Source organism: Salmo salar, chromosome 15, assembly GCF_965601325.2.
Source record: "Salmo salar chromosome 15, fSalSal1, whole genome shotgun sequence".
In the NCBI taxonomy this organism is placed as follows: Eukaryota; Metazoa; Chordata; class Actinopteri; order Salmoniformes; family Salmonidae; genus Salmo; species Salmo salar.
In genome coordinates this window covers 76,120,559-76,146,600 of record NC_138305.1, presented here as the reverse complement: position 1 = coordinate 76,146,600, position 26,042 = coordinate 76,120,559, and the positions used below count along the sequence as shown (strand labels likewise).

The 26,042-nt window shown below is 44.2% G+C and overlaps 1 protein-coding gene across 2 annotated transcripts in view; it reads left to right on the top strand.

Moving 5' to 3' along the window:
* mtor (mechanistic target of rapamycin kinase) overlaps window positions 1-26,042 on the top strand; it is a 134,150-nt gene that overhangs the window by 101,620 nt on the left and 6,488 nt on the right. For both annotated transcript variants that reach the window (XM_014146133.3, XM_014146132.3), the window contains exons 35-48: window positions 7,313-7,438; window positions 8,806-8,937; window positions 9,840-9,955; window positions 14,419-14,536; window positions 15,040-15,237; window positions 15,511-15,611; window positions 16,713-16,809; window positions 17,069-17,167; window positions 17,297-17,419; window positions 20,482-20,664; window positions 20,981-21,115; window positions 21,883-22,057; window positions 25,532-25,667; window positions 25,816-25,963. In XM_014146133.3, coding sequence (XP_014001608.1) covers window positions 7,313-7,438; window positions 8,806-8,937; window positions 9,840-9,955; window positions 14,419-14,536; window positions 15,040-15,237; window positions 15,511-15,611; window positions 16,713-16,809; window positions 17,069-17,167; window positions 17,297-17,419; window positions 20,482-20,664; window positions 20,981-21,115; window positions 21,883-22,057; window positions 25,532-25,667; window positions 25,816-25,963 — 1,887 coding nt within the window. The remainder of the gene's footprint in view (window positions 1-7,312; window positions 7,439-8,805; window positions 8,938-9,839; window positions 9,956-14,418; window positions 14,537-15,039; window positions 15,238-15,510; window positions 15,612-16,712; window positions 16,810-17,068; window positions 17,168-17,296; window positions 17,420-20,481; window positions 20,665-20,980; window positions 21,116-21,882; window positions 22,058-25,531; window positions 25,668-25,815; window positions 25,964-26,042) is intronic.

The window sequence follows — 26,042 nt, the reverse complement described above, 5'->3', positions numbered from 1 at the left end:
CGCCACCTGGTTATCAGAAGGGGGAAAGGAGAAGATTAATTGTGTGTCGTCTGCATAGCAATGATAGGAGAGACCATGTGAGGATATGACAGAGCCAAGTGACTTGGTGTATAGCGAGAATAGGAGAGGGCCTAGAACAGAGCCCTGGGGGACACCAGTGGTGAGAGCACGTGGTGCGGAGACAGATTCTCGCCACGCCACCTGGTAGGAGCAACCTGTCAGGTAGGAGGCAATCCAAGCGTGGGCCGCGCCGGAGATGCCCAACTCGGAGAGGGTGGAGAGGAGGATCTGGTGGTTCACAGTATCAAAGCCAGCAGATAGGTCTAAAAGGATGAGAGCAGAGGAGAGAGAGTTAGCTTTAGCAGTGCGGAGAGCCTCCGTGACACAGAGAAGAGCAGTCTCAGTTGAATGACCAGTCTTGAAACCTGACTGATTTGGATCAAGAAGGTGATTCTGAGAGAGATAGCAAGAGAGCTGGCCAAGGACGGCACACTGAAGAGTTTTGGAGAGAAAAGAAAGAAGGGAAACCCACACAAACATCTGGGTAAATCCATTTGAATTCAATCACTTTGTGACAGTACACTTTTTGATTTGAACAAAACCTTCCATACATATAGTGAACAAAAATATAAACGCAACATGCAACAATTTCTATTATTTTACTGAGTTACAGGTCATATAAAGGAAATCAGTCAATTGAAAAACATTCATGAGGCCCTAATATATGGATTTCACATGACTGGTAATACAGATATGCATCTGTTGGTCACAGATACCTTAAAAAAAAAGTAGGGGTGTGGATCAGAAAACCAGTCAGTATCTGGTGTGACCAGCATTTGCCTCAAGCAGCGAAATTGCAGGATATTGGCGGGAACTGGAACATGCTGTCGTACACCTCGTTCTAGAGCATCCCAAACATGCTCAATGGGCATGGAAAAACTGGGACATTTTTAGCTTCCAGAAATAATTTACAGATCCTTGTGACATGGGGCCATGCATTATCATGCTGAAATAAGAGATGATGGTGGTGGACGAATGACATGAGGCCTCAGGATCTCTTCACGGTATCTCTGTGCATTCATATTGCCATCGATAAAATGCAATTGTGTTCGTTGTCCATAGTTTATGCCTGCCCATACCATAATCCTCAGTGCCACCATGGAGCACTCTGTTTACAATGTTGACATCAGCAAACCGTTCGCCCACACAGGGCCATACACGTGGTCTGCGGTTGTGAGGCCGGTTGGAGTACTGCCAAATTCTCTAAAACTATGGCTTATGGTAGAAAAATTGACATTAAATTCTCTGGCAACAGCTCTGGTGGACATTCCTGCAGTCAGCATGCCAATTGCACGCTCCCTCAAAACTTGAGACATCTGTGGCATTGTGTTGTGCGACAAAACTGCACATTTTAGAGTGGCCTTTTATTGTCCCCAGCACAAGGTGCATCTGTTTAATGATCATGCTGTTTAATCAGCTTCTTGATATGACACACCTGTCAGGTGGATGGATTATCTTGGCAAAGGAGAAAAGCTCACTAACAGGAAGTGTAAACAAATTTGTGCACAGCATTTGAGAGAAATATGATTTTTGTGCGTATGAAACACTTCTGGAATCTCTGAAACATGGCACCAACACTTTACATGTTGGGTTTATATTATTGTTCAGTGTATTTGCCCATTGTAGAAGTGCTCACTCAGTGTCAAAATATTCAAGAGATAAAGGTGCTCAAAGTTGAACCATTTTGCATACCCCACCATACCATGAGACATCCATGTCTTTGGTTGTTCCAAAGGTTGTTCCACTGGATATCATAAGGTGAATGCACCAATTTGTAAGTCGCTCTGGATAAGAGCGTCTGCTAAATGACTTAAATGTAATGTAAATGTAATGTCTTCATCACTGAAAAGGAATACAGGTTGGGTGGCATTCTTTGGCTGATAAATGGACTAAAATGGGAATAACATTTACATTTTCACCTTCAAATGGTACCACAAGGATGTTTGGAGGTCCATGCATCAGAGAATGTTAACTTGAATGGGAATATCAGTTTTAATTATACTGTCAATCCTCCATAGGAAACCTATTGAAATAATCGAAAGATTGATAGTAGAATAGACATGAACATTTAAGTTGACATTGGATGGTGGGTGGACTGGCATCCATCTTTGTGGTAGTAATTAGAAGTTAAAATTACAATTCATTTTAAATGTCAATGGCGTACCGGATAAATTACAGTGGTCTGAAGGGATAGGTCCATTCTATGAATTCTATGATTGAAATTACGCTCACCCTGTATTCAAGAGTATGTATCGCAACCAATGGCGGGCACAACAAAAAAGCCTCAGATTAAGTAGGGTCTAAGATACAACATACAGTGTATTCAGACCCCTTGACTTTTTCTACATTTTGTTATGTTACAACATAATGCTAAAATGGATTCAATGTTTTTTTTTCTTCTCGTCAATCTACACACAATACCCTGCAAAAACCCGTTAAAATTATATCATATTTACATAAGTATTCAGACCCTTTACCCAGTCCTTTGTTGAAGCAGCGATTACAGCTTCAAGTGTTCTTGGATATGACACTACAAGCTTGGCAGACCTTTATTTGGGGAGTTTCTCCCGTTCTTCTCTGCAGATTCTCTCAAGCTCTGTCAGGTTGGATGGGGAGAGTCACTGCATAGCTATTTTCAGGTCTCTCCAGAGATGTTCGATCAGGTTCGGGCTCTGGCTGGGCCACTCGAAGACATTGAGACTTGTCCCGAAGCCATTCCTGCGTTGTCTTGGCTGTGTGCTTAGGGTTGTTGTCCTGTTGGAAGGTGAACATTCGCCCCAGTCTGAGGTCCTGAGCACTCCGGAGCAGGTTTTCATCAAGGATCTCTCTGTACTTTGCTCAGTTCATCTTTCCCTCGATCCTAACTAGTCTCCCAGTCCCTACAGCTGAAAAACATCTCCACAGCATGATGATGCCACCACCATGCTTCACCGTAGGGATAGTGCCAGGTTTCCTCAAGGCGTGACGCTTGCCACTCATGCCAAAGAGTTCAATCTTGGTTTCATTGGACCAGAGAATCTTGCTTCTCATGGTCTGAGAGACTTTTCATGCCTTTTGGCAAACTGCTGTGGTGGGGTATGCAAAATGGTTCAATTTGAGCACCTCGATCTCCTGAATGTTTTGTCATTCTGGTCCAAAAAGTGACTTATTCCATGGGCAAACATGTATGGGAAGTTTTGTTTAAATCAAAAGAGATGTTTTCAAAAAGTGATTGAATTCATTGCATAGACACCAACAAGGCTATTATTTACTTCTCCATAAGACCTTAAGGCCTGTCACATCTTCCAGGGGAATATATAAACCCCTAAACCCTCCTCATGTCCTTGTGTAGTGAAAGGTCTTGATGGTTCCACTCTTTCCATTCATAAAAGAAGAGGAGTGGGGGGGTTGGATTGCGAGGCTCCAGCAGACAAAACAGGGCTAGTTTAATGGCAGCACCAGAGTCTCAGGGTGAAATGTTGACAGGCTCTTCTTCTCCTGTGATTTACTGGCGACTAACCTGACACATCTGTCAAGAGAGTCGAACACTCCTCCGTCAAACGACCTGGGCTGTGTCCTAAATGGCACCTTATTCCCTTTTCTGGTCAAAAGTTGTGCACTATATAGGGAATTGGGTGCCATTTGGGATGCACCCCTGGAATGAAGTGGAAAGCATTTCTGTGAACTGAGAACCAACCACCTGAGACGAGAACCATGTGTCCCCACATAAAAGTCTGGGGCCTCTTAAGAAGTTATTTAAGAATGTTATAGGTTTTGGGGTTTTGCTCTATTTCATTTTTGACTTGAGTTTGGTTCTGTTTGGATGTGGTTTGCCCTGATTGGAATCATCCTCGTTGATCAGGATGTGTTGCACCTGTCGCCTTGTTAGTCAATAGTTAGTTTCACCAGTGCTGGCACAGGTGCTATTTAAGAGCGGCTAGCAATACTTGGTGATTTGAAAAGTCATAGTCAATCAATTAATAATATCATAATACTTTTAGCAAACATGTTTATCTTTAATTTACAATCTGTAGAAACTATATATATATATATATATATATATATATATATATATATATATATATATATATATATATATATGGCAAATAGAAATCCAATTTGGATGGTGTTAAAAGATAGATGGCAGTGGTTGAATGGAGCTGAAGGGTGGGATTAATAACAACAAGATAACAAATGTAAAATATACTGTGTCTGTAAAATGTATATAGGTTCAGAACTTTTGTGAAAAAGCACAGTTAAAAATACATGGCAAATAGAAACCAAACTGGATGGACATCAGAAATAGATGGGAAAGGTGGAGGTCAGAGGAAGACCAGGACTAAAAACAAACAAAATATAACTATTGTAAAATAAATTGTGTCCGTAAAATGTACCTAGTATGTATAAGCTGGAAGTAGAAGCCTAAGTGTTGTTGTTTATTAGTTTACTCCAATTAGGAGAGGGTGGTAGGGTTTGTGGGAAATAATAAAGGAAAATATATTTTTATGTGTATTTGTATGTATTTATATATATGTGTATGAAAGGCATCCATGGAGGTGCCTTCTGACTTGGTTCTGGCTAAGCAAACTTGAGTAGGGCCTTAAACACCCACCATGGAAGCTCACTAGACTTGCCTGATAACAGACAAATCAAAAGAAAAGAAAACCCACACAAACTTAGGTTAGGGAGTGAAAATAAATGTGGAGCAAACCACAAAGGGGAACACAAAATAAAAAGCGGTCTAGCTCTTCCAACATATATTTATATAAACTCAGCAAAAAACGAAACGTCCCTTTTTCAGGACCCTGTCTTTCGAAGATAATTCATAAAAATCTAAACTTCACAGATCTTCATTGTAAAGGGTTTTAACACTGTTTCCCATGCTTGTTCAATGAGCCATAAAGAATTAATGAACATGCACCTATGGAACGGTCGTTAAGACACTAATAGCTTACAGACGGCAGGCAATTAAGGTCACAGTTATGAAATCTTAGGACACTAAAGAGGCCTTTCTACCGACTCTGAAAAACACCAAAAGAAAGATGCCCAGGGTCCCTGCTCATCTGCGTGAACGTGCCTTAGGCATGCTGCAAGGAGGCATGAGGACTGCAGATGTGGCCAGGGTAATAAATTGCAATGTCCGTACTGTGAGACGCCTAAGACAGCGCTACAGGGAGACAGGACGGACAGCTGATTGTCCTCGCAGTGGCAGACCATGTGTAACAACACCTGCACAGGATTGGTACATCCGAACATCACACCTGCGGGACAGATACAGGATGGCAACAACAACTGTCCGAGTTACACCAGGAACGCACAATCCCTCCATCTGTGCTCAGACTGTCTGCAATAGGCTGAGACAGGCTGGACAGAGGGCTTGTAGGCCTGTTGTAAGGCAGGTCCTCACCAGACATCACCGGCAACAACGTCGCTGGACCAGACAGGACTGGCAAAAAGTACTCTTCACTGACGAGTCGCGGTTTTGTCTCAACAGGGGTGATGGTCGGATTCGCATTATCGTCAAAGGAATGAGCGTTACACCGAGGCCTGTACTCTGGAGTGGGATCGATTTGGAGGTGGAGGGTCCGTCATGGTCTGGGGCGGTCTGTCACAGCATCATCGGACTGAGCTTGTTGTCATTGCAGGCAATCTCAACGCTGTGCATTACAGGGAAGACATCCTCTTCCTTCATACCCTTCCTGCAGGATCATCCTGACATGACCCTCCAGTATGACAATGCTACCAGCCATACTGCTCGTTCTGTGCGTGATTTCCTGCAAGACAGGAATGTCAGTGTTCTGCCATGGCCAACGAAGAGCCCGGATCTCAATCCCATTGAGCACGTCTGGGACTTGTTGGATTGGAGGGTGAGGGCTAGTGCCATTCCCCCCAGAAATGTCCGGGAACTTGCAGGTGCCTTGGTGGAAGAGTGGGGTAACATCTCACAGCAAGAACTGGCAAATCTGGTGCAGTCCATGAGGAGGAGATGCAGTGCAGTACTTAATGCAACTGTTGGCCACACCAGATACTGACTGTTACCTTTGATTTTGAGCCCCCCCCCCCCCTTGTTCAGGGACACATTATTCAATTTCTGTTAGTCACATTGTTCAGTTTATGTCTGTTGTTGAATTTTATGTTCATACAAATATTTACACATGTTAAGTTTGCTGAAAATAAACGCAGTTGACAGTGAGAGGACGTTTATTTTTTATATATATAAACTACTGTTCAAAAGTTTGGGGTCACTTAGAAATGTCCTTGTTTTTGAAGCAATTTTTTTGTCCATTTAAAATAACATCAAATTGATCAGAAATGCAGTGTAGACATTGTTAATGTTGTAAATGACTATTGTTGCTGGAAACGGCAGATTTTTTTATGGAATATCTACGTAGGCGTATAGAGGCTCATTATCAGCAACCATCACTCCTGTGTTCCAATGGCACATTGTGTTAGCTAATCCAAGTTTATCATTTTAAAAGGCTAATTGATCATTAGAAAACCCTTTTTCAATTACGTTAGCACAGCTGAAAACTGTTGTGCTTATTAAATAAGCAATAAAACTGGCCTTTAGACTAGTTGAGTATCTGGAGCATCAGCATTTGTGGGTTTGATTACAGGCCAGAAACAAAGGCTTTCTTCTGGAACTCGTCAGTCTATTCTTGTTCTGAGAAATGAAGGCTATTCCATGCAAGGAATTGCCAAGAAACTGAAGATCTCGTACAACGCTGTGTACTTCTCCCTTCACAGAACAGCGCAAACTGGCTCTAACCAGAATAGAAAGAGGAGTGGGAGGCCCCGGTGCACAACTGAGCAAGAGGACAAGTACATTAGAGTGTCTAGTTGAGAAACAGACACCTCACAAGTCCTCAACTGGCAGCTTCATTAAATAGTACCCGCAAAACACCAGTCTCAACGTCAACAGTGAAGAGGCGACTCCGGGGTGCTGTCCTTCTAGGCAGAGTTCCTCTGTCCAGCGTCTGTGTTCTTTTGCCCATCTTAATCTTTTCTTTTTATTGGCCAGTCTGTTGTTGTCGGGACCTGTGGTCCGTATTGTCCCCGTTTTGGGTCCGGATCTGGTCCACCAGTTGAGTTTGGGGGCTCTAGAGAATAGAATGGGGGAAAAAAACTACCTACCTGGTCATTGTGTGTGGTTGTGTCTCCTGTAAAGCACTTTGTGACAACTGCTGATGTAAAAAGGGCTTTTTGAAATATATGTGATTGATTAATACTAATTATATCATTGATTGATTGCTCGTTGTTTCTCCGTCTTTAGGGTTGCCAGCGGATAGTGGAGGACTGGCAGAGGATCCTAATGGTTCGCTCGCTGGTCATCAACCCCCACGAGGATATGCGGACCTGGCTCAAGTACGCCAGTCTCTGTGGCAAGAGTGGACGTCTGGTGAGTTCACTGGCACAGGAACAGCTAATGGGTCATTTGCCAAATTGTTCAAAATAGGGATGTCAGTAAGGGTTATTTTTTTCAACCGGTTAGTCTCCACCATCAACCAGTTATCCTTGCAAAAACATGTAGTATGAAAGCGTGATTTGGTGCACTCTGTTGTTCAGCTCACGATTTATGATGTGTAACATTTCGACCAGGCCTGGACAAAACGTTGCACTCAATAAAACAAAGGGAACATTCACCGGTATCTGGGGATCGATTTCTTTGTCATAAATGGCAACAACAACAAAAATACACGATTTGTGGTGTTTAGTGACCACCTTGTTTGGCAATCGGCTTGTATTTATCTAGTGTATTTCCCTTCAGATACAGCTATAAGCTGTATCTGAAGTATCAGGATGAGTTCAAGTGATGTCATTGTCACTTGACATTAGTACAACCAGAATGGAAGGAATTTGCTAAAACAATTATTTTGTGTCAATCCAAGGGGGAATCTATTCTACTGGATTTGAATACTTACTGACATCCCTATTTTTCCAGTGACCTCAGCTCTCACTGGAACGACTGTGCAAATGTAACGCACCTCTCAGAAATCGCACTGTTTATAAACCATACCTCAAACCCGTTTAATGAAAGTGTCACCGTTTTCCCTCCCTGGTGCCAGTTTTATTGCAAGTGATTGTGGTGGATTGCAGGCACCCGACCAGCTTTCTAATTGTAACGCAATCCTTTCAGAACGTTCCGTTATGATGTCAGAGAATTGTGGAGGTTTTCACTCACAGGAGCGAACATCAATCGGCGAGCGAAGAACGTGATTATGGGCAAACGAGCAACATCTAAAAGAATGCCTGCACTGTTCTAAATGGCCCTTCCACAGGGGTCAATGGTTAGTTACTCCCGCCACAGTAGTGTGGTATACTTAAGCTGTTTATTTAGCAAGAGGTTCAAATGAGCCTGGGGAAATCTGGGGGTCTGTACGTCCACGGGAGTTGGAAGCTAGGGCGGTGGTTCTCAAACAGTTCCTCGGTACTTCAGACTTTCACAATATTGTTGGAGCCGTTAACTAGCAAACCTGATTCACCTAATCAAGGGCTTGATGATTAGTTGAATTAGGCGTGCTAGCTCTGGAAAAGATCAACTATGTGAAATGACGGGGGGTCCCTGACTAGAGGTCTGAGTGGGCTATAGGAGACTGACCTCGAGGTTTCCACCGTTGAGCCCCTTTGACACTTTCTTCCACTTTGGCGCTGCTCTGCGGCTGACACTGTGCTGCACCTAGCCTCGTGTGTACAGTTTGGGTTTGTGCGTGTGTGAGGTTGAGTATTATGATAGAAATGGATCAATGTGAATCTCTTCTCTCCCAGGCGTTGGCCCACAAGACCCTGGTCCTTCTCCTGGGGGTGGACCCCTCAAAGCAGCTGGACCACCCGCTGCCCACCGCCCACCCCCACGTTACCTATGCCTACATGAAGTACATGTGGAAGAGCCAACACAAGGTATAGTAGCTATACCGTTGTTACAGGCTTTCTCTGTAGCTGAAGATAAAAATGTTGTTTTCTCATTGTTGTGCAACGTAAGGAAATGCAGGGCTGTAATGTGTAGGTTCATGAAATAATGTGGACTGTTATGTGTTAGGGAATCAACTGAAATGAAGAGCATAAATAACCAAGCAGTGAAAAATGTCACGTTCCAACCACACCATTAGCGCAACAGAGGGACCGGTCGATATATAAATGCTCACACACACACACACAAACTTCCACCCCCCCACCCCCCGACCACACACACCTCCTCCCCCCTCACACACACCATTCTTCCACGTGTTCCAAAGTTCCTGGCTCTCCCAGTGTGGGTCTCATTAGGGAAGTGTTGGGGCTGGGGCTTGGGCTTACGTAAGTGTGAGCGTGCTGCTCCTGCTGCCCGCCACAGGGCTATACTAGGGCCAGCTGCAGGAGCCGCTCACAAGGCAGGAATCCCCCAGCCCCTGCCAGAGAGGAGCCATCCATCCCCCCTCTGGACTCTTTGGACTGGGAGTGGAACAACGGGGTCCTGTCCAGTAGGTGGGGGAAACGTTTTGAAACAGTGAGGGAATACCTGACATTAGGTTCTATAAGAATGCAGATTTTAGTTTTCGGTTGCTTAAGGTTTTGCGACACCCTGCCCTACTGAACTCTTCAGAAACCCTCCCCAATGGAAGGCAAAAGATAAACGCAGTTAAATATAAAGAGAAACACAGTTTAATATAACTCTTGTCAGATGTGTGTGGGGGGGGAGGGGGGCGATATCATAGAGCGTTGGCGACAGCATTCACAGGAGAGTTGAGTTAAATCCCCATTTTGAATGAGAGTCCCTTGCCCCCACCCACCCACCCCCCTGTTGTTCCTCTGTCCCCCATCAGATCGAAGCCTTCCAGCACATGCAGCACTTTGTCCAGGGGATGCAGCAGCAGGCCCAGCATGCCATCGCCGCCGAGGACCAGCAACACAAGCAGGAGCTCCATAAGCTTATGGCCAGGTCAGGACTCCTACCGCAACTACATTCCGGGGGAAAAATCAAATGTTTTTAATGCAGTGTGTGCTTGATTTTTTTTTTTTACACACACACACACCTTTTCCCAGACCTGCCCACCACGTCATGTTCTCTCTCACCTAAAAGGGTCACGTACAGAGAGTTGTGCTCTTTCTCCATGACCGTGACCCAACCCTGGTCGTAATACTCCTCCACTCCCTCCCTCGCTCCTTGTACTTGCATTTAGTTTTGCAAACCCGGACAAGTTTTGTCTCTTTTCATTCTGCGCAATCACTCACCCCTCAGCCAACGGGCATCCAGGAATCCAGCTACTTATCTTCAACCAAATGTGGCATTGTGCCCACGGGTACTGCAAACCAGGTGTGTCTCTGGCAAGCGAGAACTGTCAGCACCTGGCTTGGCCTACATCCACCCCCCAGCCCAGCGTGTCCCATACTGGCCGGGTGTTGCCCTCTGCCTCTTCACCCTGTCTCCTGTCACATTCTACCATCTTCACCTCTTCTCTCTGTAAGAATAGTTGCTGTTTTGAGTGTTTTGACACAAAATGGCTACACCTTCAGCGTACGGATGCTGAGCAATGGCAGTGGACGAGTAACATGAGCAGCTGGTCCAGGATCTGTTCTGTGGTTTAGCCTGACGGCCAAGGTTAGAACTGGGGATGGACAAGCTGAATTGAGATCAGTAATGGGCAGAAAGGGACTGGAGGTCTTTCTCTATTCCTGTCGGAAGCTCCTCCCATTTGCAACAACACCCTTTTTTGCAATGCTCCCAATCACCATTGCTCGTCGCATGTATTTCTGTTTGGTGCTTGTGTATACCGTCAACGGATTAAATATAGAAAGACTCCCGTTTTTAGAACGCCTCTACAAGACATGATAGCCTAAGGAAGTTGTTTGTATGCTTGACGGGCCCATGAAAATACTTCCAGCACGATCCCCATTCCCCAAAGCGCTCTCCTTCATGGAGCGGACTTCAAATGAGCGCCCGAGGGTATCTCAGAGGCCAGTTATTTTGGGGGAAAGTTTACTTCTGACACACCAGGTTTTGTGTGCGTTTGTGTGTGAGGTTTTACTCAGTAAAATGCTGTGTTTCACGTTAGCCTCCAAATGAACACAAGCAGGGGTAAAAAAAAACAGTGCTTGAGCTTTATGGGTTGAATGTATTGAATCTTTGGTCAGCAGACTAGCCTACTTGCAGTAAAAGGTACAGTAAAAAGGCTCCTCTTAGACACACACACACACACACACACACACACACACACACACAGGAGACGAGCCTTCTTACAGTAAAACCCTCATCTTAGAGGCACACGCACACAAACACACATACACACAAAATACATACCTCATAATTCTTATGAGGCAACAAGCTAACAGGAAACCAGGAAAGGAGTGTTTCATACTTGCTGTCGCACTTCCAGATTCTAGTTGTCTGTGGAATGTTCGTCAGCACTGTTTTCTTCCCGACGTGCTGACACACTTTCCTGCAAATGGGTTGGCACTGTGGAATGGCGTACACCTGGTCTGTACACACACACACACACACACACACACACACACCACCACCCCCCCCCTTCTCCATCCCCGAAAGAATTCATTGTAATTTCAGCGATATGTATTTGCATATTTCGACACAATGATCATGATAAGACCTGCAATCTCCGGTCTGAGTTCCTGTGGGAACAGTGAAGCACTTCTGGCACTAGTGGTTCTCCCATGCAGACGGTTTTACTGTGTTTTTCCCTGAAGCGGTTTGTCAGAGGTGAACTGAACCAGTACTGTATTTTCACATGGAAAAAGCACTCCGCAGCGTTACGCAATGCTAATGGATCATTTATTACAAGTGCTCTCTGGAAACGGGTGCAGCGTACAGTTAGGAGCTGAGGGATGGATGGCTGCGCAGGATTCGCCAGTTCCTGGTCAGACGTGTTATAAACCAATCACGAGCTTGGCCCGTGTAAATCGAACACGACTCGATTATTTGGCAGTTTTCCTCGAGTGTCTGTGTTTTTTTTATGATGATTGATATAGCAAGCACAACCACTGGGAAGACCGACCACGAGGCAATGTTCCCTCACACTCACCACCAACATAAAACAATGTTCCCTCACACTCACCACCAACATAAAACAATGTTCCCTCACACTCACCACCAACATAAAACAATGTTCCCTCACACTCACCACCAACATAAAACAATGTTCCCTCACACTCACCACCAACATAAAACAATGTTCCCTCACACTCACCACCAACATAAAACAATGTTCCCTCACACTCACCACCAACATAAAACAATGTTCCCTCACACTCACCACCAACATAAAACAATGTTCCCTCACACTCACCACCAACATAAAACAATGTTCCCTCACACTCACCACCAACATAAAACATTGTTCCCTCACACTCACCACCAACATAAAACAATGTTCCCTCACACTCACCACCAACATAAAACAATATCCCTCACACTCACCACCAACATAAAACAATGTTCCCTCACACTCACCACCAACATAAAACATTGAAAACAATGTTCCCTCACACTCACCACCAACATAAAACATTGAAAATCACTTAAGTGATGCCAAAACCTTTCAGTAGCTAATGCACCACTGCTTTTAGTAATGACGCCTAAGTATGATAAATGTCTTTGTGCGATTTCCAAGTTTTCTCATCATTCTCTTCTATTTTAAGGGGCTGCACTAGTACTGCGTTGAACATCCATTGCCAACTCCCCCAGACAACTTGTGATGACAGCGAGCATAGTGTATAAGATAACTTCCCCAACATACTTTTAAAATTGTTACCACAAAACAGACGTTTCTCATAGTAAAGTTAAAGGTGGATTCAGTTAATATCCATTTTCTCCAGAAGTGTCCCACAGATCTTGGCCTTAGGCCTAGGTAAGCATGTCATTGGCCATACAAGGTAATAGAGGGTAGAGAGGAGTGTGTGGACGAGCCTGGCATTAGAGAGGGGAGATGGACTGCCAGGAAACACCACCTGGAAAGCGTTCATCACACTAACTAACTATTGTAACAGACTTAGTGTAAGAGCTTCATCTCACATACCAGCCCTTATAGCTGTTGACATGATTGTGTGTTGCTAAGGCAATTTATCGGACTCTGATGCAGCCCTGGGCCCGTATTCACAAACGTCTCAGAAAAGGAGCGCTGATCTAGGACCAGGGGGCTCATTTATCAACCGTGTGTAAATTCCGTACTAAATTCTGACATACGTGGAGATCCTAGGATTTGCATGAGTCACACAAATGATATGCGTTTATCAAACTGTCGCACGCAACATATACTGTCGTGCATGTTTTCATTGCTAAATCAGAGCCATATTATATTTGTGCGGTCATGAACAAGCGCTATAACCTCGCCTGGAAACCTTCCTCCGTTCAGCTTCTATGGTAATAAAAACGCCCTCATTTGCAGTATGATTTGGAGGAGATGTTGGAACTGGGCCATGATCATTCCTAAAAGAAAGCGCAATGGCAAATGTTATCACATTTCTGTAGAGGAGTGGACAGAATGTTGCAGTGACTTTTCCAAAGAGAAAATGCATGCTGCCTAGCGAGTGCCACGACACTGGCCGCACATTCTGCAAGATTGATTGTCCTTTCGACCAATTTAAAAGTAAATGCTACAGCCCACACTTCTATGCAAAAGATACATTGTTTATCAATACATGATTGTGTGTCTCCTACCTTGGTATAGGATCTGAAATGAAATGGGCTAGGATATGATGTCGTGCTCCTAATCCTATCACGCGGCGATACTGTAGCCTACCCATACTGTCACATACTGTCAAGACAACCGGTCTATTTACTTTCGAGTGTGCTTGGCTATTGAATTAGTGATTGATAAATGGTAGCCTACTTTCTGTGGTGTAGTGGAAATAATCCAATTTAAAATACCAACGGCAAATGCATATTTTATCATTAGGCCTACGCTTTAATGTCTTTATTAGCCTACCATTATTATTATTCCTAAGCATCAAACACCACCTATTTCCCCCAAAGGAACAATAAGCCTATTTGCTTGCTATACAGTCGATCAACCTTCTGGTGATTTGCGTGGAGATACGCACACTTTCCTGTCAAGATCAACATTTCATAAATACCAACCGTTGCGGGAAAACTGCACGCAGGGTTTTGAGTATTTTTTGTGCTCATGCAGCTTCATAAATGAGGCCCCAGGTACTAAGTCTCCCATATAAAGGGTCTCAAGAGTAGGAGTGCTGATTTAGGATCAGTTTTACCTTTCCGATCACAAACAAATAAGATTACGTGGATAGGAGGGGACCTGATTCTAGATCAGCACTCCTACTCTGAGACACTTCACGAGCGTGGGCCGTATTCTGCTGACGATCTATATAGTGACCAAGACCGTCTCTCCCTATCCCTCTCTCTCAATCCCTCCTTCCCTCCTTTCCTAGGTGCTTCCTGAAGCTGGGTGAGTGGCAGCTCAGTCTCCAGGGCATTAACGAGAGCACCATCCCCAAAGTGTTGCAGTACTACAACCACTCCACGGAGCACGACCGCAACTGGTACAAGGTCAGTGACCCTCTCACGGTTAACCACTCCCCTCCAACCCCTGTCACTCTCATCAGCATTCACGCTGTGGACCTCGTGCTGACTCCTCCATTTACTTCACATAAGGCTTGTATGTTATTAGAGACATGAGTTGATTTGAAAGGAACCAAGGGCACCTTTGGGCTTGTATAGGCCCATGCCCACACTGCAGGAAAGCCAAGCTCTTCCTCTATTGAGAGCCCCCCCCCCCCCCCCCATCTCTCAGTAGCTTATTACATAACAACCAAGAACACGATCGACATCTGTTTAGACCCAGAACATTCCCCAGAGGGCCGGACTCCTCCAGGACATCTCACGTATCCTTCAGTAAACCGGAAACTAATTGGCTAACGGACTGGAAGTTGATGTGATAAGTGCGATAACATAAGTTCAAACATATGTTTCGACATGTAGACTTTCTATGTCTTATAATACATTTTTTTAATATATATATATTTCTTCACCTGGCATACCTTTTTCCGCAGGCCTGGCACGCATGGGCGGTGATGAACTTTGAGGCGGTGCTGCACTACAAGCACCAGAACCAGGGCCGGGACGAAAAGAAGAAGAAGCGCCACGTCAGCGGCACCAGCGCAAATAGCGAGGCCAGCAACAGCGACAGCGAAGTAGACAGCACCGAGCACAGCCCTGTGCCCTCGCCGGGCCAGAAGAAGGCCAACGAGGTGAGGGCGGTGGCCATCTTAGATTCTCCTTAATCATACTCATCCACTATCGCTAACCAGCCTTTTCACTATTCACTACCAGACACATTTCGAACTAACTTGACAGACCTGTGCTTCAAATGTTGCATAAATCATAAGTTTATGTCAATGGGAGACATTGAGAGAATGTTTGAGTTAGGACTATGACTGATTGCCTTGCTTGCTGAAATCAAGGTACAATCCATCGCAATTCTTCTTCTTCCTAATTGTCCCTCTGTTGTTTGGCGAGTTCAGGACCTCTCCAAGACGTTACTCCTCTACACGGTTCCTGCTGTCCAGGGCTTTTTCCGCTCAATCTCCCTCTCCAGAGGGAACAACCTCCAGGACACCCTCAGGTGAGTCCCCACATGGGGCCAGGGCCTATATTCACAAATCAAATCAAATGTATTGATATAGCCCTTCTTACATCTGCTGATATCTCAAAGTGCTGTACAGAAACCCAGCCTAAAACCCCAAACAGCAAGTAATGCAGGTGTTGAAGCACGGTGGCTAGGAAAAACTCTCTAGAAAGGCCAAAACCTAGGTAGAAACCTAGAGAGGAACCAGGCTATGAGGGGTGGTCAGTCCTCTTCTGGCTGTGCCGGGTGGAGATTATAACAGAATATGGCCAAGATGTTCAAATGTTCATAAATGACCAGCATGGTCAAATAATAATAATCACAGTAGTTGTCGAGGGTGCAAAGAGTCTTAAAAGGACACTCTTACTGACAGTTGTGTCTGCTTGTCGTGATGTATTGTTGTCTCTACCTTCTTGCCCTTTGTGCTGTTGTCTGTGCCCAGTAATGTTTGTACCATGTCTTGTGCTGCTACCATGTTGTGCTGCTGCCATGTTGTGTTGCTACCATGTTGTTGTCATGTTGTGTTGCTACAATGCTGTGTTTTCGCCTTTTTATGTTGTTGTCTTAGGTCTCTCTTTATGTAGTGTTGTCTCTCTTGTTGTGATGTGTGTTTTGTCCTATATTTTTATTTTATTTATTTTTAATCCCAGCCCCTGTCCAGACAGGAGGCCTTTTGGTAGGCCGTCATTGTAAATAAGAATTTGTTCTTAAGCGACTTGCCTAGTTAAATAAAGGTTAAATAAATCCCTTTTTCTAAATCCCTTTTAGATCATAATGAATAAGATTAGATGGACAGGGGGCACCTGATCCTAGAGCAGTATTCCTACTCTGAAATGGCCAGTAGTCTGAAATCCCAAACAGACAACACTAATAGACGCTGAGTTGAAATATGTGGAGAGGAAGCCCTCTGGTGGCAGAGAGAAGAGCTCCAATTCCAATTTGTGTCGTTGCACGCATTTGATTGCTTGCTGTCAATTTGTTTTGCTTCGAATGCGGTTTGAAATTCAGGGAAACTGGGTTTTTCTTTTTTTTTCGTCCGAACCTGTCAATAAAGATGCAAGAGACTGTTTTTGACGTGATGCTGTTTCCTTTCTCCAGGGTCCTGACCCTCTGGTTTGACTATGGACACTGGCCTGAAGTCAACGAGGCGTTGGTGGAGGGCATCAAAACCATTCAGATAGACACCTGGCTACAGGTACGCATCTCACATGCATGTTTTTGGCTTGCTTTTATTGTTCTGTCCATTGTGATGAGGGTACTATAAAACGGAATTATTCCCAAGGGAAATGTTGGTTTTGGGCCATGAATCATCCATAAAAGAGTCATTCAACAAAGTCTCTTACAGGACGACAGTAACTGAATAGTAACTGAATAGTAACTGAATAGTAATGCCGCATTGCATTGCTCCGGGGTGTTAACAAAATGAAGTCTCTCTCTTGGCCCTTCGCCTGCAGGTGATCCCCCAGCTGATTGCCCGCATCGACACTCCCCGTGCTCTGGTTGGCCGCCTCATCCACCAGCTGCTCACCGACATTGGGCGCTACCACCCCCAGGTAATGACATTCTGCCGGCACCCAGGCTAGGAGCGATGGCCTAGGACGCATATCTCCAAACTGGTATTGCGTTGATTAACTCTCCCTCCCTCTCTATCACTCGATCTCTCCCCCCCTACCCTCTTCTAGGCTTTGATCTATCCGTTGACCGTGGCCTCCAAGTCAACCACCACTGCCCGCCACAATGCTGCTAACAAGATCCTCAAGAACATGTGTGAGCACTGCAATACACTGGTCCAACAGGCGATCATGGTACGTGATTCCTGTCGGTGTACGCACTCTACCTCACAGTACAGCTAGCAGCAAGTGGTTACAGTCTGTTTTACCATTTAGACATACAGCGCCTTCAGAAAGTATCCCCTTAACTTATTCTACATTTTGTTGTGTTACACCCTGCATTTAACATTTGGATAAGTTCAGGAGTAAAACATTTACTTAACAAGTCACATAATAAGTGGCAAGGACTTAATATTGTTTAACATTGGTAGATGGGTAATAAAAAAAGCAGGCATTGAATATCCCTTTGAGCATGGTGAAGTTATTGGATGGACAATGTCTACACTGTATTTCTGATCAATTTAATGTTATTTTAATGGACAAAAAAATGTGCTTTTCTTTCAAAAACAAGGAAAATTCTGAGTGACCCCAAAATGTTTTAATGGTTGTGTGTATGTGTGTATATATATATATATATATATATATACTGCTCAAAAAAATAAAGGGAACACTTAAACAACACAATGTAACTCCAAGTCAATCACACTTCTGTGAAATCAAACTGCCCACTTAGGAAGCAACACTGATTGACAATCAATTTCACATGCTGTTGTGCAAATGGAATAGACAACAGGTGGAAATAATAGGCAATTAGCAAGACACACCCAATAAAGGAGTGGTTCTGCAGGTGGGGACAACAGACCACTTCTCAGTTCCTATGCTTCCTGGCTGATGTTTTGGTCACCTTTGAATGCTGGCGGTGCTTTCACTCTAGTGGTAGCATGAGACGGAGTCTACAACCCACACAAGTGGCTCAGGTAGTGCAGCTCATCCAGGATGGCACATCAATGCGAGCTGTGGCAAGAAGGTTTGTGGGTCTGTCAGCGTAGTGTCCAGAGCATGGAGGAGCTACCAGGAGACAGGCCAGTACATCAGGAGATGTGGAGGAGGCCGTAGGAGGGCAACAACCCAGCAGCAGGACCGCTACCTCCGCCTTTGTGCAAGGAGGAGCAGGAGGAGCACTGCCAGAGCCCTGCAAAATGACCTCCAGCAGGCCACAAATGTTCATGTGTCTGCTCAAACGGTCAGAAACAGGCTCCATGAGGGTGGTATGAGGGCCCGACGTCCACAGGTGGGGGTTGTGCTTACAGCCCAACACCGTGCAGGACGTTTGGCATTTGCCAGAGAACACCAAGATTGGCAAATTCGCCACTGGCGCCCTATGCTCTTCACAGATGAAAGCAGGTTCACACTGAGCATGTGACAGACGTGACAGAGTCCGGAGACGCCGTGGAGAACGTTCTGCTGCCTGCAACATCCTCCAGCATGACCAGTTTGTCGGTGGGTCAGTCATGGTGTGGGGTGGCATTTCTTTGAAGGGCCGCACAGCCATCCATGTGCTCGCTAGCGGTAGCCTGACTGCCATTAGGTACCGAGATGAGATCCTCAGACCCCTTGTGAGACCATATGCTGGTGTGGTTGGCCCTGGGTTCCTCCTAATGCAAGACAATGCTCGACCTCATGTGGCTGGAGTGTGTCAGCAGTTCCTGCAAGAGGAAGGCATTGATGCTATGGACTGGCCCGCCCGTTCCCCAGACCTGAATCCAATTGAGCACATCGGGGACATCATGTCTCGCTCCATCCACCAACGCCACGTTGCACCACAGACTGTCCAGGAGTTGGCGGATGCTTTAGTCCAGGTCTGGGAGGAGATCCCTCAGGAGACCATCTGCCACCTCATCAGGAGCATGCCCAGGCGTTGTAGGGAGGTCATACAGGCATGTGGAGGCCACACACACTACTGAGCCTCATTTTGACTTGTTTTAAGGACATTACATCAAAGTTGGATCAGCCTGTAGTGTGGTTTTCCACTTTAATTTTGAGTGTGACTCCAAATCCAGACCCCCATGGGTCGATAAATTGGATTTCCATTGATTATTTTTGTGTGATTTTGTTGTCAGCACATTCATCTATGTAAAGAAAAAAGTATTTAATAAGATTTTTTCTTTCATTCAGATCTAGGATGTGTTGTTTAAGTGTTCCCTTTATTTTTTTGAGCAGTATATATATATATATATATATATATATATATATATATATATATATATATATATATATATTTGCAAAGAAATATATATATATGGGGGATTGGAAGTGACAATTGCAATATTAAAGCTGATCTACCCCCTAAAAAAACGAATTATAATACAGGTGTCTTTCCTAACTCGGTTGCAAGAGAGGACGGATACCACTCAGGGATTTCACCTTGCCAATGGTGACTTTAAACAGTTAAAGTTTAACGGCTGTGATAGGAGAAAACTGAGGATGGATAAACATTGTAGTTACTCCACAGTACTAACCTAATTGACAAAGAAGGAAGCCTGTACGGAATAAAAAATATTCCAAAACATGCATCCTGTTTGCAACAAGGCACTAAAGTAATACTGCAAAAAATGTGGCAAAGCAATTCACTTTTTGTTCTGAGTACAAAATGTTATGTTTTGGTCAATACATTACTGAGTACCACTCTCCATATTTTCAAGCATAGTGGTGGCTGCTTCATGTAATGGGTATGCTTGTAATCGTTCAGGACTGGGGAGTTTTTCAGGATAAAAAATAAACTGAATGGAACTAAGCACAGGCAAAATCCTAGAGGAAAACATGGTTCAATTTGCTTTCTACCAGACACTGGGAGATGAATTCACCTTTCGGGAAAATAACCTAAAACACAAGACCAAATCAACACTGGAGTTGCTTACCAAGAAGACGGTGAATGTTCCTGAGTGGCCGAGTTACAGTTTTGACTTAATCTACTCGAAAACCTATTGCAAGACCTGAAAATTGTAGTCTAGCGATGATTAACAACGAATTTGACAGGGCTTGAAGAATTTTGAAAAGAATAATGGGCAAATGTTGCACAATCCAGGTGTGGAAAGCTCTTAGAGAATTACCCAGAATGACTTACAGCTGATTCTACAGAGTATTGACTCAGGGGTGTGAATACTTATGTAAATGATATATATCTGTTTTTCATTTTCAATAAATCTGAAGAAAATCTACCTGTTTCCGAAGGCCTGAGTCACTTCCTGTCTCCCCAGGTGAGCGAGGAGCTGATCCGGGTGGCCATTCTGTGGCACGAGATGTGGCACGAGGGCCTGGAGGAGGCCTCCCGCCTCTACTTTGGCGAGCGCAACGTGAAGGGTATGTTCGCCGTGCTGGAGCCCCTTCACGCCATGATGGAGAGGGGCCCGCAGACCCTCAAAGAGACCTCCTTCAACCAGGTCCGTCTTTTGTTTTCTTTTGTCTTTTTTAAAGTCATGTTTATAGTCTTTATTTTGTAATGTATTTTTTCCTCTTTTTAACATTTCATTTAGCAAGTTACAATGATTGACAAATGTGCGTGTATCTTGAAAATGTGCAGAAATCCCATGTAGATGTCAATTGGAGACATTGAGGAAGTGTATGAGTTGAAAGTTAGGATTAGACCCGCAGTCAAATGACCAATTGACAATGATGTGTAGTGCTCTTTGACCTGGATTATAGGTAAATGGCTGGACAGGTGAAGTGAATTGGCTGCGGTTCTGTGTGTTATGACAGGCCTACGGGAGGGACCTCATGGAGGCCCAGGATTGGTGCAGGAAGTACATGCGCTCAGGCAACGTGAAGGACCTGACCCAAGCATGGGACCTGTACTACCACGTCTTCAGACGGATCTCCAAGCAGCTACCACAGGTGAGAGAATCACACCAACCTACTCACACTCTGCTGTCTCCTAACGTAAATCCTACACTGAGGCCAATTGGCGACCTGCCAGTCTTCGTCTGAATTCAAGAATCTCTCTCCTCTTCGGATTCAGCCCTTCGTTCAGTGAAAGGAGTCAAGTTGGCTCACAACCAGTTGTGTGGGTAGTGTACATTGCTACATTCACATCTTTCATCAGAGATATGAGATTTTATTTTGCTACTCTTGTTAAGGCCCACGTTCATTTATCCCTTGACACTGTAAGCTGATATATCTAGGTCATGTCAGCATCCTGAAACAATGCAACCCATTCAGCGATGATCCTGAAGTGGCTGTTAGTGGAAAATAAATAGAGCTTCCTAGATGTTGCGTCTGTCTCAGTTGTTGTTCCAGGTTAAGCCAAATGTCTTCTCATCGCTACAGTATTTCACTGTAATAGGCCAACAATAGCAAAACTCCTTCAGAGTCAAGTGAAAATAGTACACCAGTGGGAAGTTTTGTATCCTTTATTTATACAGGTGAACTCATTGAGATGAGACACCTTTCCTAGGAGGACCTGTCTAGACAGTGCACGAGCAAAAGAGACAGACGGTTAAAGTGGTGACAGTGAAAGACGGAGTGAGAGACTGAAAGAGGCAGATTGACGGTTGGAACACGGCACAATGAACCCTTTCATCTGCCAGTAATCTCTCTCCCCTCATCTATCCATTATTTTATCCATTGATCCCTCCCCCATCCATTCCTTCCTGTGTCCCAAGTTGACCTCCTTGGAGCTGCAGTACGTGTCCCCCAAGCTGCTGATGTGCAGGGACCTGGAGCTGGCTGTGCCGGGGACCTATGACCCCAACCAGCCCATCATCCGCATCCAGTCCATCGCCCCCTCGCTGCAGGTCATCACCTCCAAGCAGCGGCCGCGTAAACTCACAATCATGGGTAAGACAACCACATAACCTCCAAACAATGCCCCTGCAGACTCACCTACATGGGTAAGACAACCAACCACAAGGCCAATAAGAATAAATAGAAAGGGCGTCTCCGTTCAAATCAGTGATGATGACACAATGGGTGGACTGGCAGCCATTTTGAGTGTACCCATGTAAGTAAGTAAAAACAGGAAGTGTACCCTTTAATTAACCTCTATGGGCTAGGTGGGACGCTAGCGTGCCACCCGTGGTGCACTCCATCAACAGCAGGTGCATTTCAAGAGCGGCAAATTTGAATCCAAATAAATGTCAAAATTCAAATTTTTCAAACATACAACTATTTTACACCCTTTGAAAGATAAACATCTCCTTAATCTAACCACGTTTTACGATTTCAAAAAGGTTTTACGGCGAAAGCATAAATTTAGAGTATGTTAGGACAGTACATTTACAAGAGTTGTGTGTAATGTTTTGTCAATTCAAAGACAGGGTCACCAAAACCATAAAACCAGCTAAAATGATGCACTAACCTTTTACAATCTCCATCAGATGACACTCCTAGGACATTATGTTAGACAATGCATGCATTTTTAGTTCTATCAAGTTCATATTTATATCCAAAAACAGCGTTTTACTATGGCATTGATGTTGAGGAAATCGTTTCCCTCCAATAACCGGCAGTCAAGTTAGCGTCACAAATTAAATAATTAAAATTTGAAAACATTGGTAAAATATTATATTGTCATTTAAAGAATTATAGATTTACATCTCTTGAACGCAATCAACTTGCCAGATTTAAAAATAACCTTACTGGGAAATCACACTTTGCAATAATCTGAGCACTGCGCCCAGAAAAATACGCGTTGCGATACAGACTAGACGTCATGTTGGGGAGATCTAAAATCAAAAATACTATGTAAATAATCCATTACCTTTGATTCTCTTCATCAGATGTCACTTCCAGGTAACACAGGTCCATAACGAATGTAGTTTTGTTCAAAAAAGCTCATCATTTATGTCCAAAAATCTCCGTCTTGTTAGCACATGATCTAAGCCAGCCGGACTTCTCGTCATGAACGAGGGGAAAAAATATATTTACGTTCGTTCAAACATGTCAAACGTTGTATAGCATAAATCATTAGGGCCTTTTTTAACCAGAACATGAATAATATTCAAGGTGGACGAATGCATACTCTTTTATAACGTATTGGAACGAGGGTACCCAACATGAACTCGCGCGCCAGGTGTCTAATGGGACATCATCGTTCCATGGCTCTTGTTCGGTCAGATCTCCCTCCAGAAGACTCAAAACACTTTGTAAAGGCTGGTGACATCTAGTGGAAGCAATAGGAAGTGCCAAAATATTCCTCAGCCCCTGTGTTTTTCAATGGGATAGGTTTAAAGGTAATACAACACATCAGGTATCCACTTCCTGTCAGAAAATGTCTCAGGGTTTTGCCTGCCAAATGAGTTCTGTTATACTCACAGACACCATTCAAACAGTATTAGAAACTTTAGAGTGTTTTCTATCCATATATAATAAGTATATGCATATTCTAGTTACTGGGTAGGATTAGTAACCAGATTAAATCGGGTACATTTTTTTTATCCAGACGTGCCAATGCTGCCCCCTAGCCCTAACAGGTTAAAAGCGGAAGACACATTTCAGTTGAATGCATTCAGTTGTACAACTAATTAGGTATCCCCCTTTCCCGTTCCCTTAATCTGTGCTGTGATTTGTTCATCTTGACTGGCATTACAAAAAATGGATTCCATTCCATCCGCATCCGCTACAAGACCATGGTGATTGCCTACGGAGCTGTGAAGGGAACGGCACCTCCATACCTTCAGGCTCTGATCAGGCCCTACACCCAAACAAGGGCACTGCGTTCATCCACCTCTGGCCTGCTGGCCCCCCTACCTCTGAGGAAGCACAGTTCCCGCTCAGCCCAGTCAAAACTGTTCGCTGCTCTGGCACCCCAATGGTCGAACAAGCTCCCTCACGACGCCAGGACAGCGGAGTCAATCACCACCTTCCGGAGACACCTGAAACCCCACCTCTTTAAGGAATACCTAAGATAGGATAAAGTAATCCTTCTAACCCCCCCCCCCCCCCCCTTAAAAGATTTAGATGCACTATTGTAAAGTGGTTGTTCCACTGGATATCATAAGGTGAATGCACCAATTTGTAAGTCGCTCTGGATAAGAGCGTCTGCTAAATGACTTAAATGTAATGTAAATGTAATTGTCATGAGCCACATCGGTTAGCATCATTTTAATGAATGTTCTACATTACCATGGCAATCCAGCATCAGTTGATGGAACATTCAAAAATACAAAGGAATTTATTGCGTCACAATACCAGGCAGCCATTGCGATGGTACACATGAGTTTGGCAGTCAATTGCCAGGGTTTGAGCTTCCAAGACCATTCTATTCATTCTTATTTCTATGATTACACCCACCATTTACCATTGATGGAAATGAATCAAGAGGGAATAGGATTAGTGGGGACAGTGGACTACAGGCCCATTGTCCTACTATTGGGAGTATTGGCTAACTACACATGACCATCATAGTAGTAGGGGTATTAGATTTTTTTTAAATCCCATTTGTTTAAAGATGAGTGACTAGGGCTATTAAACAATAACATTTAATTGAGTTAATCACAGGATTTGCTGTGATTATTCTCACATTTTGAATTTGCTCAAATTAAGGTGTAATTTTAAGATTTTCATTAAAAAAATTGTACAAGAATATTGACGTCTTGATTTTGTCTAAAGTAACGGTTAGCAAAATTGGGTAAATTGGGAAAGCACACTTTCTTTATCCTCAATTGTAACTTGTTTTCACAGTCCATTGTTTTCAGCTGTAGAGATGATGTATTTGGGATGTTTTCAGTGATTTTGAACACTTTCAGACAATGCGATTAATCGCAATAAAAAGTAACTTAAATTACTGAAAGCGATTAACTGATTAACTCTGACCGCCCTAAAGATGACACAAGACAGGTCATCTATAGATCAATGAGAAATGCAAACATGCTGTCTTTTGGCGTAATTTACAGAATCAGAAGTATAATCAATATGTGGTATGTGTCATGCCATCTACCTGTGTATAATGCCATTATTGTCCTCTGCAGTTTATCAATGTGATACAAAGGATTATCCCGCAACAGAATTTTTCATCCCACTGCCATTGTAAAGTGATCAACAGAATTTTTCATCCCACTGCCATTGTAAAGTGATCAACAGAATTTTACACTAATTCGCAGGCATAGGAGTTCAGGGGCTATATGTATCAACCAGCATCTCAGCGCAGGAGTGCTGTTCTACAATCTTTCCCCCCCCCCCCCTATCCATGCAATCTAATTCATTACCATCTAAAAAGCAAAACTGATCCTAGATCAGCACTCCTACTCTCAGACGCCAGTTGAATGAAAGCCACGGTCTGAGAGTTGACCTGTGTTGTGGTGCCCCCTGCAGGCAGCAATGGCCATGAGTTCATGTTCCTCCTGAAGGGCCATGAGGACCTGCGGCAGGACGAGAGGGTCATGCAACTCTTTGGCCTGGTCAACACACTGCTGGCCAATGACCCAGCCTCTCTACGTAAAAACCTCAGGTAGACGGTACACACACATTTCAAGATTAATGGCTGGATTACTGCCATCGGGCTGTGGGTGTGTGTGTGATTTTCGGTGTCTGCTGTGCTTCTGTAAAAAAATCTAATTTCCCGGTTACCATTTTTGTGTGGCGTGTCCCCCTCTCAGCATCCAGCGCTACGCGGTGATTCCCCTGTCCACCAACTCTGGTCTAATTGGCTGGGTGCCTCACTGTGACACCCTTCACGCCCTCATCAGAGACTACCGGGAGAAGAAGAAGATCCTGCTCAACATTGAGCACCGCATTATGCTCAGGGTAAGAACCAGTAACTATCACATTAACAGTTCACACACACCCTGTTCAGAATGGGGCTTCTTAGACATGGTGTACACCG